At 38.3% G+C, this 15,434-nt stretch overlaps 1 protein-coding gene across 16 annotated transcripts in view; it reads right to left on the reverse strand.

Moving 5' to 3' along the window:
* COL5A1 (collagen type V alpha 1 chain) overlaps positions 1 to 15,434 on the reverse strand; it is a 387,668-nt gene that overhangs the window by 106,651 nt on the left and 265,583 nt on the right. For all 16 annotated transcript variants that reach the window (XM_056537902.1, XM_056537901.1, XM_056537900.1 and 13 more), the window contains 4 exons: positions 10,070 to 10,162; positions 8,492 to 8,548; positions 8,348 to 8,401; positions 5,119 to 5,172 (listed from right to left, as the gene is read on the reverse strand). In XM_056537902.1, the coding sequence (XP_056393877.1) occupies positions 5,119 to 5,172; positions 8,348 to 8,401; positions 8,492 to 8,548; positions 10,070 to 10,162 (258 nt within the window). The remainder of the gene's footprint in view (positions 1 to 5,118; positions 5,173 to 8,347; positions 8,402 to 8,491; positions 8,549 to 10,069; positions 10,163 to 15,434) is intronic.

The following is a 15,434-nucleotide window of genomic DNA, read 5'->3' on the forward strand; positions in this document are numbered from 1 at the left end:
TATACTGGACTGTAATATTATCTATATACTGGACTGTGTAATATTATCTATATACTGGACTGTAATATTATCTATATACTGGACTGTGTAATATTATCTATATACTGGACTGTAATATTATCTATATACTGGACTGTAATATTATCTATATACTGGACTGTGTAATATTATCTATACACTGGACTGTGTAATATTATCTATACACTGGACTGTGTAATATTATCTATATACTGGACTGTAATATTATCTATATACTGGACTGTGTAATATTATCTATACACTGGACTGTAATATTATCTATATACTGGACTGTATAATATTATCTATATACTGGACTGTGTAATATTATCTATATACTGGACTGTAATATTATCTATACACTGGACTGTGTAATATTATCTATACACTGGACTGTGTAATATTATCTATATACTGGACTGTATAATATTATCTATATACTGGACTGTAATATTATCTATATACTGGACTGTGTAATATTATCTATATACTGGACTGTGTAATATTATCTATATACTGGACTGTATAATATTATCTATACACTGGACTGTGTAATATTATCTATATACTGGACTGTGTAATATTATCTATATACTGGACTGTGTAATATTATCTATATACTGGACTGTGTAATATTATCTATATACTGGACTGTGTAATATTATCTATACACTGGACTGTAATATTATCTATATACTGGACTGTGTAATATTATCTATACACTGGACTGTGTAATATTATCTATATACTGGACTGTAATATTATCTATACACTGGACTGTAATATTATCTATACACTGGACTGTGTAATATTATCTATACACTGGACTGTGTAATATTATCTATATACTGGACTGTGTAATATTATCTATATACTGGACTGTAATATTATCTATACACTGGACTGTAATATTATCTATACACTGGACTGTGTAATATTATCTATACACTGGACTGTGTAATATTATCTATATACTGGACTGTGTAATATTATCTATATACTGGACTGTAATATTATCTATACACTGGACTGTAATATTATCTATATACTGGACTGTAATATTATCTATATACTGGACTGTGTAATATTATCTATATACTGGACTGTAATATTATCTATACACTGGACTGTGTAATATTATCTATATACTGGACTGTAATATTATCTATACACTGGACTGTAATATCTATACACTGGACTGTATAATATTATCTATACACTGGACTGTGTAATATTATCTATACACTGGACTGTGTAATATTATCTATACACTGGACTGTGTAATATTATCTATACACTGGACTGTAATATTATCTATATACTGGACTGTGTAATATTATCTATATACTGGACTGTAATATTATCTATATACTGGACTGTATAATATTATCTATACACTGGACTGTGTAATATTATCTATACACTGGACTGTAATATTATCTATATACTGGACTGTGTAATATTATCTATATACTGGACTGTGTAATATTATCTATATACTGGACTGTATAATATTATCTATACACTGGACTGTAATATTATCTATATACTGGACTGTAATATTATCTATATACTGGACTGTGTAATATTATCTATATACTGGACTGTATAATATTATCTATATACTGGACTGTGTAATATTATCTATATACTGGACTGTAATATTATCTATACACTGGACTGTGTAATATTATCTATACACTGGACTGTGTAATATTATCTATATACTGGACTGTATAATATTATCTATATACTGGACTGTAATATTATCTATATACTGGACTGTGTAATATTATCTATATACTGGACTGTGTAATATTATCTATACACTGGACTGTATAATATTATCTATACACTGGACTGTGTAATATTATCTATATACTGGACTGTGTAATATTATCTATATACTGGACTGTGTAATATTATCTATATACTGGACTGTGTAATATTATCTATATACTGGACTGTGTAATATTATCTATATACTGGACTGTGTAATATTATCTATACACTGGACTGTGTAATATTATCTATATACTGGACTGTGTAATATTATCTATACACTGGACTGTATAATATTATCTATATACTGGACTGTAATATTATCTATATACTGGACTGTGTAATATTATCTATATACTGGACTGTATAATATTATCTATATACTGGACTGTGTAATATTATCTATATACTGGACTGTGTAATATTATCTATATACTGGACTGTGTAATATTATCTATACACTGGACTGTATAATATTATCTATATACTGGACTGTATAATATTATCTATACACTGGACTGTAATATTATCTATATACTGGACTGTATAATATTATCTATACACTGGACTGTAATATTATCTATACACTGGACTGTGTAATATTATCTATATACTGGACTGTGTAATATTATCTATACACTGGACTGTATAATATTATCTATATACTGGACTGTATAATATTATCTATACACTGGACTGTAATATTATCTATATACTGGACTGTGTAATATTATCTATACACTGGACTGTAATATTATCTATACACTGGACTGTGTAATATTATCTATATACTGGACTGTATAATATTATCTATACACTGGACTGTAATATTATCTATACACTGGACTGTGTAATATTATCTATATATTGGACTGTATAATATTATCTATACACTGGACTGTGTAATATTATCTATATACTGGACTGTATAATATTATCTATATACTGGACTGTAATATTATCTATACACTGGACTGTAATATTATCTATACACTGGACTGTAATATTATCTATACACTGGACTGTAATATTATCTATATACTGGACTGTAATATTATCTATATACTGGACTGTAATATTATCTATATACTGGACTGTAATATTATCTATACACTGGACTGTATAATATTATCTATACACTGGACTGTAATATTATCTATATACTGGACTGTATAATATTATCTATACACTGGACTGTAATATTATCTATATACCGGACTGTGTAATATTATCTATACACTGGACTGTATAATATTATCTATATACTGGACTGTATAATATTATCTATATACTGGACTGTATAATATTATCTATATACTGGACTGTGTAATATTATCTATATACTGGACTGTATAATATTATCTATATACTGGACTGTATAATATTATCTATACACTGGACTGTATAATATTATCTATATACTGGACTGTAATATTATCTATACACTGGACTGTAATATCTATATACTGGACTGTATAATATTATCTATATACTGGACTGTAATATTATCTATATACTGGACTGTATAATATTATCTATATACTGGACTGTAATATTATCTATATACTGGACTGTAATATTATCTATATACTGGACTGTAATATTATCTATACACTGGACTGTAATATTATCTATATACTGGACTGTGTAATATTATCTATATACTGGACTGTAATATTATCTATACACTGGACTGTATAATATTATCTATATACTGGACTGTGTAATATTATCTATACACTGGACTGTGTAATATTATCTATATACTGGACTGTGTAATATTATCTATATACTGGACTGTAATATTATCTATACACTGGACTGTGTAATATTATCTATATACTGGACTGTAATATTATCTATATACTGGACTGTAATATTATCTATATACTGGACTGTAATATTATCTATATACTGGACTGTAATATTATCTATATACTGGACTGTAATATTATCTATATACTGGACTGTATAATATTATCTATATACTGGACTGTGTAATATTATCTATATACTGGACTGTGTAATATTATCTATATACTGGACTGTGTAATATTATCTATATACTGGACTGTGTAATATTATCTATATACTGGACTGTGTAATATTATCTATATACTGGACTGTGTAATATTATCTATATACTGGACTGTAATATTATCTATATACTGGACTGTGTAATATTATCTATACACTGGACTGTATATTATTATCTATATACTGGACTGTGTAATATTATCTATATACTGGACTGTGTAATATTATCTATATACTGGACTGTGTAATATTATCTATATACTGGACTGTAATATTATCTATATACTGGACTGTAATATTATCTATATACTGGACTGTGTAATATTATCTATACACTGGACTGTATAATATTATCTATATACTGGACTGTGTAATATTATCTATACACTGGACTGTGTAATATTATCTATATACTGGACTGTGTAATATTATCTATATACTGGACTGTAATATTATCTATACACTGGACTGTATAATATTATCTATATACTGGACTGTGTAATATTATCTATACACTGGACTGTGTAATATTATCTATATACTGGACTGTGTAATATTATCTATATACTGGACTGTGTAATATTATCTATATACTGGACTGTGTAATATTATCTATATACTGGACTGTATAATATTATCTATATACTGGACTGTAATATTATCTATATACTGGACTGTGTAATATTATCTATATACTGGACTGTGTAATATTATCTATATACTGGACTGTATAATATTATCTATATACTGGACTGTAATATTATCTATATACTGGACTGTATAATATTATCTATATACTGGACTGTGTAATATTATCTATACACTGGACTGTATAATATTATCTATATACTGGACTGTGTAATATTATCTATATACTGGACTGTATAATATTATCTATATACTGGACTGTATAATATTATCTATATACTGGACTGTATAATATTATCTATATACTGGACTGTAATATTATCTATACACTGGACTGTATAATATTATCTATACTGGACTGTATAATATTATCTATATACTGGACTGTATAATATTATCTATATACTGGACTGTATAATATTATCTATATACTGGACTGTATAATATTATCTATATACTGGACTGTATAATATTATCTATATACTGGACTGTAATATTATCTATATACTGGACTGTAATATTATCTATATACTGGACTGTATAATATTATCTATATACTGGACTGTGTTGGTAAATCGCCCTCAGCGCTGTAGGTACTGACGGTTACGGTTACACTCGCTCGGTGACACTTACCCTCCGTCCAGGCTTTCCTGTTGGGCCGGGAAGTCCTTGAGAACCTCGAGGACCCTACATGATAAATACAGGGAGACCCAAGGAATACATAAGACAGCTGCACAATACAATGATTATAGTAATTAGACACTTTATTAACAATATAAAAATTATTAAATATAAAAATATATATATATGTAATATTTTAAAAGAATCCCTATGTTGCCGTTACATGAGACATTATACTATTACCATCCGGAATGATTTCTCAGCAGTAAGGACCCATGCACACTACAGAATTTTCACCCAGGCAGAGATGTGGGTACAGCAGCCTCCCATTGCAATTCTGGGTGGGACTCTGCTGCACTGTGAAAGATTCTTTAGAAAAAATTTCACCCAGAAATGCACTGCTGGTCGGTCATGGCGCTGATTTATTCCACTGGCGGCCATTGCACATATAATGTTCGACCAGAATTTCTCCAGGCGGAAATTAGGTAGTCTGCAAAAATTGGGTAGTGTGCAAAAATTGGGTAGTGTGCAAAAATTGGGTAGTGTGCAAAAATGAGGTAGTGTGCAAAAATGAGGTAGTATGCAAAAATTGGGTAGTGTGCAAAAAATTGGGTAGTGTGCAAAAATTGGGTAGTGTGCAAAAATTGGGTAGTATGCATAGCCACTACAAGACATTACAGGACTGCTGTATATCAGCTATCTGCAGGCGAAGCTTTGCTAAAAAAAAGTGTTAAACATTTTGTTTAAATCAACTGGTGGCAGAAAATTAAACAGATTTGTAAATTACTTTAATCCTTCCAGTACTATGCTACAGGGGAAGTTCTTTTCTTTTTGAATTTCCTTTCTATCTGACCACAGTGCTCTCTGCTGACACCTCTGTCCATTTTAAGGACTGTCCAGAGTAGGAGCAAATCCCCATAGAAAACCTCTCCTCCTCCGGACAATTCCTGACATGTCTGTGTCAGCAGAGAGCACTGTGGTCAGACTGAAAAGAAATTCAAAAAGAACAGCACTTCCTGTGGATCATACAGCAGCTGATAACTACTGGAAGGATTAAGATTTTTTAATAGAAGTAATTTACAAATCTGTTTAACTCTCTGGCCCCAGTTGATTAAAAAATATATATATGTTTTCCAGCCTAGTACCCCTTTAAGAGTAAATCCACACAAAATCAGCTTGCTTCTTCCATTTGTAAAGAGACCTCTTAAAAATGAATGAAGCAATCCGATTGGTTGCTATGGGTAACTGGGATTTTGCCCTGTTTTTTTTTTTTACTGTGATTTGTCTAAAATTTCCTTTTATGTCACTTTTTGCGACAAACAATTGCGCCAAATGGTTTAGAACAAAATCATTGATTTCACTTTGTTAGTCGTGATTTCATTTACAATCATTCTTTGGTCTGGAATTCATTAATTGCGACTTTTCGATTTGGCGCAAGTTCCGGCGAAAAATACCTTCATTTAGGCGCAAATCTACACCATGAATAAAGTGACAGAGAAAATAGCTACAACAATAGAACGTCCCAAAGTCAGATTTACTGCCTGAAATTCTGGGGTCTGCGCCTCTTGTAGGGCTACATTTGGGCCAAAATTACAAACTTGCGTACGACAATTGATAATTTTGGCGCAAATATGCTCCATATGACGCAAAAAAACATACATAAAATCACACATTGCTACATCATTATTGATACATGTCCCCCAGTGTATTTTACCCCTTGTGCAGCCATTTCGGGGTCCCTCCTGCAGTATATCAGCAGGCGACATGAGTTATTTTCTTTTGTGGGGTTTATAGCCGCCGTGTGAAATGGATTTTATTTTCAACTTGGGTATTTTTTTTTGTTTTGTTTTTTTACTTTAGTGCAGTGGTCTTCAACCTGCGGACCTCCAGATGTTGCAAAACTACAATTCCCAGCATGCCCGGACAGCCGTTGGCTGTCCGGGCATGCTGGGAGTTGTAGTTTTGCAACATCTGGAGGTCCGCAGGTTGGAGACCACTGCTTTAGTGCTTACCTTTCCTGACCCTGTGCGGCCATGTCCAATGCTGGCTCAACGGAGGGTGAAGGTTCCTCAGAGACAACTATGTCGCAGGATAGTATTGAGCAGCCCCGGAGGCGTCGCTGCTAGAGATGAGCAAACTTACAGTAAATTCGATTCGTCACGAACTTCTCGGCTTGGCAGTTGATGACTTTTCCTGCATAAATTAGTTCAGCTTTCCGGTGCTCCGGTGGGCTGGAAAAGGTGGAAACAGTCCTAGGAGACTCTTTCCTAGGACTGTTTCCACCTTTTCCAGCCCACCGGAGCACCTGAAAGCTGAACTAATTTAGGCAGGATAAGTCATCAACTGCCGAGCCGAGAAGTTCGAGACGAATCGAATTTACTGTAAATTCGCTCATCTCTAGTCGCTGCTTTCCCCCCAAAAATTTTTTAATGTATTTTGACGCCTTTACATTTTCTGACATAGCTAAGTGTGTTTTCCATGTGCAAAATTTCTTGGCGGGGATTTGCGCCCAAAAAAACCCGGGATTTGCGCCAAAATTGCGCCAAAGATCGATTGGCGCAAATGATGAATTACTGACTAAAGTTAAAATCACACACAGGACTGTGTGATTTTTGAGAAAGTTGTAAAAATGACAGTGGAGAAGATGCGCCAAAGTATTGAAAAGACACTGCGCCAAAGTTACGTGAAAAACACATAAATCCTTTGATAAATACCCTCCAATGTGCATATTGCATATAATCCATTTCTTCTGACGTGCTTTCCTATACTAAGATACTCGGATATACAACACTGGGATGGAGGCCAGGAGGGCCCGCTCTGTAAGGGTTAATGCGGGTCTATGACTACAATGGACATATGCACCATGTTGTGAACAGAGGCACAGTAACCTACACAATGGGGCTCATTTACTAAGGATTATTCAAGTAGATTTTGAAGAGTTTTTTGTGTAGTGTGCTAGAATTTCTGACAAAAAAAATCCAAAAAACACTACTAGAAAACCCTACAAAGGGGGGTGTTTTTTAAAGAAACCTACAAATTGACTAATGTTTCCACATAAAATGAGGTGGATTTAAGCTCTGGAAAACCCGACAGCTCAGAGCAGGTGTAAAAAGAGCAAAATTAAGGGAAACAAAAACCCACAAAGAAAACTACGCGTCACTCAGTAAGTGAGGCCCAATATGTACAGATCACTAACACAAGGAATGAGGATCTTAAGAAGACTTGTATAAAGTATAAATACCTGTGGGCCCAAGTCACCCGATTCCCCCTTTAACCCTGAAGGACCTGGAGCTCCCTGTAAGAAAAGAGCAGAAAAAGATCATCCGTCGTGTCAGACGGATCGTGTGCCGTATAGTCATCTGATCTCTTCCACTTCATCACTCACCATTGGACCAGGTCTTCCAGTAAGTCCCATCGGACCGGAGGGACCCCTTAAGGCCAGCTGAAAGCAGAAACATGAAAAGAACCATGAGACTCTGTACCAAGAACGAGGTCGGAGGCATTGGTCTAGAAATGTCTTCATCTGCACTTTAAGGAGATTCTGTATTCCCTGGTGTTTTTAAATGATCATAATAAACCGTATAAATTTACAAAGAAGTAGACACATGATCGAGGCAATAGGTTCACTCCAGTGCGCCCCCCAGTGGTAAACCAGTTATGTGTATTAATCCCCTATTTTCTGTTATAGTTTTTTCCCATGATGCATCACATGTAGCTCTACCTCACCATATGAGATGCATAGCTGTCACATTTATGTCCCTGACAATTGACACCTGGGCAGGAGAATGTGATTGGTGTAATCCAGAGCTTCTTATCACCTCTTCTGTGGTAGTGAAAGACGCAGCTCACTAGGTGGGATATCTCAGAAAGGTTTGTGCACCAGTACCGTTCATCAGAAAATGGCCTGTGCACAGAACCTGCTGGGGATCATGTGGTTGTACCGCATCAGCTGCTTCTCTCTGCACTGGCAGGATCCAAGCTCTTCAATTACACTTTAAAGGGATTATCCAGAATTAAAAAACAAAAAAAACATAGCTACCCTCTTCCAAAAACAGCACCATCCTGTTGTGTGTGGTATTACAACTCAGCTATAAGGGGTACTCCGGTGGAAAACTTTTTTTTTTTTAATGAACTGGTGCCAGAAAATTAAACAAATTTGTAAATTATTTATATTTAAAAATCTTAATCCTTCCAGTACTTATGAGCAGCTGTATGCTACAGAGGAAATTCTATTATTTTTTCATTTTTTGTCCACAGTGCTCTCTGCTGACACCTCTGTCTGTGCAGGAACTGTCCAGAGCAGGATAGGTTTGCTATGGGGATTTTCTCCTGCTCTGGACAGTTCCTGATACGGGCATCAGGTGTCAGCAGAGAGCACTGTGGACAACACAAAAAAGAAATTCAAAAAGAAAAGAATTTCCTTTGTAGCATACAGCTGCTAATAAGTACTGGAAGGGTAAAGATTTTTTAATAGAAGTAATTTACAAATCTGTTTAACTTTCTGGCACCAGTTCATTTAAAAAAAAATAAAAAAAATGTTTTCCACTGGAGTACCCCTTTAATTAAGTTCAATATAAACCGATTGTAATAAATACACACAATATGAGGACAAGGGTTGCACTGTTTCTGGAAATAAGCAGCTATGTTTTTTCCTGTTCACGGTAATCTGAATAAGCAGAACTGCAGTGTAAAGTATGGTGGAGATACAGTGGAGCAGCCTGAACCTCTCATAAGAAGACTGACTCTCACATCAAAAATGTTAAGTATTTTCCCTTTCATGGTAAAAAAGAAATAAAATAAAATAACATAAATAATAAAGAAATTAAAAAAGGGTAAAAAAAAAAACAACAACATTTGCTCCTTACACTAACTTCAACATATGATGATATCATCGGGTATATAAGGCTCTCCGCCATACATTACAGGTGTATAGGGGCAGTCATATATAGGAGCGGCCGCTTACTCTGGCTTGTTGTAGAATGGCTTGAGCCTGGGATTCCTGTGCAGATAATTGGGGTCCTTTGGAGGAACCGTCTCCTCCACCTGAGAATCGGAACTAAGAAAAGAACAAAAAACAAAGCATGAGAACCGCAGATACAAGACAGATACAGGGGTGCAGTGTAGATACAGGGGTCCAGTGTAGATACAGGGGTGCAGTGTAGATACAGGGGTCCCGTGTAGATACAGGGGTCCAGTGTAGATACAGGGGTGCAGTGTAGATACAGGGGTGCAGTGTAGATACAGGGGTCCAGTGTAGATACAGGGGTGCAGTGTAGATACAGGGGTCCAGTGTAGATACAGGGGTCCAGTGTAGATACAGGGGTCCAGTGTAGATACAGGGGTCCAGTGTAGATACAGGGGTCCAGTGTAGATACAGGGGTCCAGTGTAGATACAGGGGTCCAGTGTAGATACAGGGGTCCAGTGTAGATACAGGGGTCCAGTGTAGATACAGGGGTCCAGTGTAGATACAGGGGTCCAGTGTAGATACAGGGGTCCAGTGTAGATACAGGGGTCCAGTGTAGATACAGGGGTCCAGTGTAGATACAGGGGTGCAGTGTAGATACAGGGGTCCAATGTAGATACAGGGGTCCAATGTAGATACAGGGGTCCAATGTAGATACAGGGGTGCAATGTAGATACAGGGGTGCAATGTAGATACAGGGGTGCAGTGTAGATACAGGGGTGCAGTGTAGATACAGGGGTGCAGTGTAGATACAGGGGTGCAGTGTAGATACAGGGGTCCAGTGTAGATACAGGGGTGCAGTGTAGATACAGGGGTGCAGTGTAGATACAGGGGTCCAGTGTAGATACAGGGGTCCAGTGTAGATACAGGGGTCCAGTGTAGATACAGGGGTCCAGTGTAGATACAGGGGTGCAGTGTAGATACAGGGGTGCAGTGTAGATACAGGGGTGCAGTGTAGATACAGGGGTGCAGTGGGGTCACACAGACGGGATCCCCGATATGGTAACATGACAACTAATTGTACACTGTATATACAATATATATAACACGACAGATCTCTAAACACACAGAGAACGCTCAGGCGCAGCGCGGCGCTCACAGACGCATCTGCATTTTATTCCAGGCAGTAAAAACCCTATTTTGTTGACTACAAACAAAACCAAGTGCTTTTTATATCCCCCTTCTCCTCCTCCGCTCCGGCTGCTTTTATGCAGGATAAAAACTGCGCTCTCCTTAAAACAGATCTTAGATTTTTTCTTAAAAGGCCCCATCAAGACTCCATGAAATTGCTGGGTATTGAATTATATATAAATCACGTTCATATCACCGGGATTTTACTGCAGCGAGGAGAGGGCAGCGAGCCAGAGACATAATGAGCGCACGTTTAACCTGAGCTGTACCGGAGGCTTTTATATCATGCGCCATTGTGAGCCCAGCATGAGAACTGCTCCCCCTACAGGCACAGGCACAAACTGCACCGAGCCGCCAATGGAAAGATTAAACTACATATTGATATCAAATATTAAAAACATTTTTTTTTCTAAGATTAAAATGATTTCTTATTCAAAGGATAGGTGATAAGTATCTGATCAGTGAGGGTCCAAACACTAGGACCACCACCCATCCTGAGAATGGAGCAGACGTTGGGCATGCATGACAGTGCCCCATTACTTCTCTATGGGACAGAGACACTTCCCTGTCACTTCCAGACTGAATGAATGGATTGGGAGTTCACACGCTTTACTGCTGCTCCATTCACATAGGGGGACAAGGGACCCTCATTCTGTGATCACTGGAGGTCCCAGCAGCCAGACCCCACTGATGGTATATTCCACGGATACTACCATATCAGGATATGGTAGAGAAATGTTCCCCAAAGACTGTCCAGGCATGCTGGGAGTTTTTGCCACATCTAGAGGTAGGGCTGGGCGGTATGACCAAATATGTGTATCACGGTATTTTTTTTAACTTACGGCGGTTCCACGGTATATAACGGTATTTTCTCACCCCCCCCCCCCCCAAATCATCTCACCTGTCAGCACTGTTCTGCTCCCCCCCAATTAATGATCAGCCCAGCAGGTACTACTCACAGATGTCAAGCGCTGCCCTCCTCCTCTTTGTTGGGGGCCGCCGGCGCTGGAACTCACTGTACGCCAGTGGTCTCCAACCTGCAGACCTCCAGTTGTTGCAAAACGACAACTCCCAGCATGCCCGGACAGCCAACGGCATGCTGGGAGTTGTCGTTTTGCCACAGCTGGAGGTCCGCAGGTTTGAGACCACTGCTGTACGCTGTATACCTATGCCCGGGCTGCAAAAGATACAGAAAATAAACTTTTAACTCACCCACCTCGTTCGCACGCTGGGGATTGGGGGGGACAGCCGTCAGCCTATCACCAGCCAGAGTGATGTCCAGCACCGGCCAGTGATAGGCTGAGCCCACTGTCATGTAAGAAGCCGGTTTCTTACATGACAGTGGGCTCAGCCTATCACTGGCAGGGGCGGGACATCGCTCCGGCCGGTGATAGGCTGACGGCTGTCCGGCGTTTCAGGTCCGACGTAGGTAAGTTAAAAGTTTATTTTCTTTATCTTTTTCAGCCCGGGCATAGGGATACAGCGTACAGCAGTGGTCTCCAACCTGCGGACCCCCAGCTGTTGCAAAACTATAACTCCCAGCATGCCCGGACAGCGTTGGCTGACCGGGCATGCTGGGAATTGTAGTTTTGCCACAGCTGGAGGTCCGCAGGTTGGAGACCACTGGCGTACATTATAGAGTTCCAGCGCCGGTGTCGGCCCGCAACAAAGAGGAGGAGGGCAGCGCTTGACATCTGTGAGTAGTACCCCGCTGGCTGGGGTGATCATTAATTGGGGTGAGCAGAACAGCGCAGGCGGGTAACATAGCATTAGTTCCCCGATGTGGGGACAGCGCTGCGCTGATAATACATTCCCAAGGGGGAGGGGCCCAACCGGTATTGAGGTATGGGCTAAAATTCATATCGTGCCGCCCAAAAATGTTGGTATTCGGTATGAACCGGTATATCGCCCAGCCCTATCTAGAGGCACACTGAGCTGTCCGAGCATGCTGGGATTTGCAGTTTACCACATCTGGAGGCACAATGGGCTGTCCTGGAATGCTGGGATTTGTAGTTTTACCACATCTAGAGACAAACTGGAATGTCCGGGCATGCTTGGATTTGTAGTTTTGCCACATCTGGAGGCTCAATGGGCTGCCTGAGCATGCTGGGAGTTGTAGTTTTGCAATAGATGAAAAAATACTGGTTGGAAAACACTAACCTACATTTAAACCAGTGCTTCCCAACCTGTGGCTCTTTAGCTGTTACAAAACTACAGATCCCAGCAAGCTTGGACAGCCCAGTGTGCCTTAAGATGTGGCAATACTACAACTCCCAGCATGCAGGCGAGTAACAGATCCTGAATCTGACCTCATGATCAACTGATCCATCGCTTTATGGTTTCCCATGTCCTAGTTTCTATGGAGGACAGAAGTTCTCACAATCCTCCAGCTGCTCGGGGGCAATTTACTGAATTATTAATTTTTCTAAACATTTTATACTGTCAGTGTAGATCAGACACAGCGGCATTGAGTGTTACAAAAAGGAAGGAACCATTATTCTGTGTAGGGAGATGAAGGGGCAGGATAATTGGAGCTCATATGAAATGAAGTTTCAATTAAAATCCCTGCTGGTTCTATTGGTCTGTGTAACCCGTTCCCGAAATGATCTCACACATGATACGGCTATAAGAAGGTCATTCTTCATATTCTATAGAACAGGATCCTTGGCATTGGTTGACCTGATTCTACCAATGCTCTTTAACCCCTTATCGACAATGGACGTAAATGTACGTCATGGTGACATGGTACTTAACACACCATGACGTACATTTACGCGCCGACATGATCGCGAGCACCGGAGCGGTGCTCGCGTCATGCCCGCCAGGTCCCGGCTGCTATCAGCAGCCAGGGACCCGCCGGTAATGGCGGACATCGCACGGATGTCCGCCATTAACCCCTCCGATGCCGTGATCAATACAGATCACGGCATCTGTGGCAGTGCGGTACTTTGCACGGTTGATCGGATCGCCCGCAGCGCTGCCGCGGGGATCCGATCATCCAGCATGGCGGCCGGAGGTCCCCTCACCTGGCTCCGGCCGTCTCCCGGGGTCTTCTGCTCTGGTCTGAGATCGAGCAGACAATACAAGAAGATCACCGATAATACTGAGCAGTGCTGTGTCCTATACATAGCACTGCACATTAATTGGCAATCAACTAATATAAATAGTTCCCTATGGGGACATAAAAAGTGTAAAAAAAAAAAAACAAAAAAAAATTACAAAATGTAAAATAAAAAAGTTAAAAAAATGTGAAAAATCCCCTCCCCCAATAAAAAAGTAAAACGTCAGTTTTTCCCATTTTACCCCCCAAAAAGCGTAAAAAAAATTATTAATACACATATTTGGTATCGCCGCGTGCGTAAAAGTCTGAACTATTAAAATATATTGTTAATTATCTCGTACAGTGAACGGTGTAAACGTAAAAAAATTTAAAACTTCCAAAATTGCTGCTTTTTGTCACATTTTATTCCAAAAAAATGTTATAAAAAATTTATAAAAAGTAAAACCTAAGCAAAAGTGGTACTGATAAAAACTACAGATCATGGCGCAAAAAATTAGCCCTCATATCGCCCCATATACGGAAAAATGAGAAAGTTATAGGTGGTCAAAATAGGACAATTTCAAACATACTAATTTTGTTAAAATGGTTTGAGATTTTTTTTAAGCCGTACAATTATAGGAAAGCAAATAACATGGGGATCATTTTAATCGTATTGACCCACAGAATAAAGAAAACATGTAATTTTTACCGGAAAGTGTACAGCGTGAAAACAAAACCTTCCAAAATTTGCTAAATTGCGGTTTTCTTTTCAATTTTCCTACATAAATAATATTTGTTTGGTTGCGCCGTACATTTTATGGTAAAATAAGTGATGTTATTACAAAGTACAATTGGTGACGCAAAAAACAAGCCCTCATATATGTCTGTGGATGGAAATATAAAAGAGTTATGATTTTTAGTAGGCGAGGAGGAAAAAACGGAAATTCAAAAATAAAATTGGTCTGGTCCTTAAAGGGGTACTCCGCCCCTAGACATCTTATCCCCTATCCTTTGGATAGGGGATAAGATGTCAGATTGCCGCGGTCCCGCTGCTGGGGACCCCGGGGATCGCTGCTGCAGCACCGCGCTATCATTACTGCACAGAGCGAGATCGCTCTGTACGTAATGACGGGCAAATATGTTTAACTTTCTCAGTTGATTTAAAAAAAAAAAAAAAGTTTTCCATGGGAGTA

Source organism: Hyla sarda, chromosome 9, assembly GCF_029499605.1.
Source record: "Hyla sarda isolate aHylSar1 chromosome 9, aHylSar1.hap1, whole genome shotgun sequence".
NCBI lineage: Eukaryota > Metazoa > Chordata > Amphibia > Anura > Hylidae > Hyla > Hyla sarda.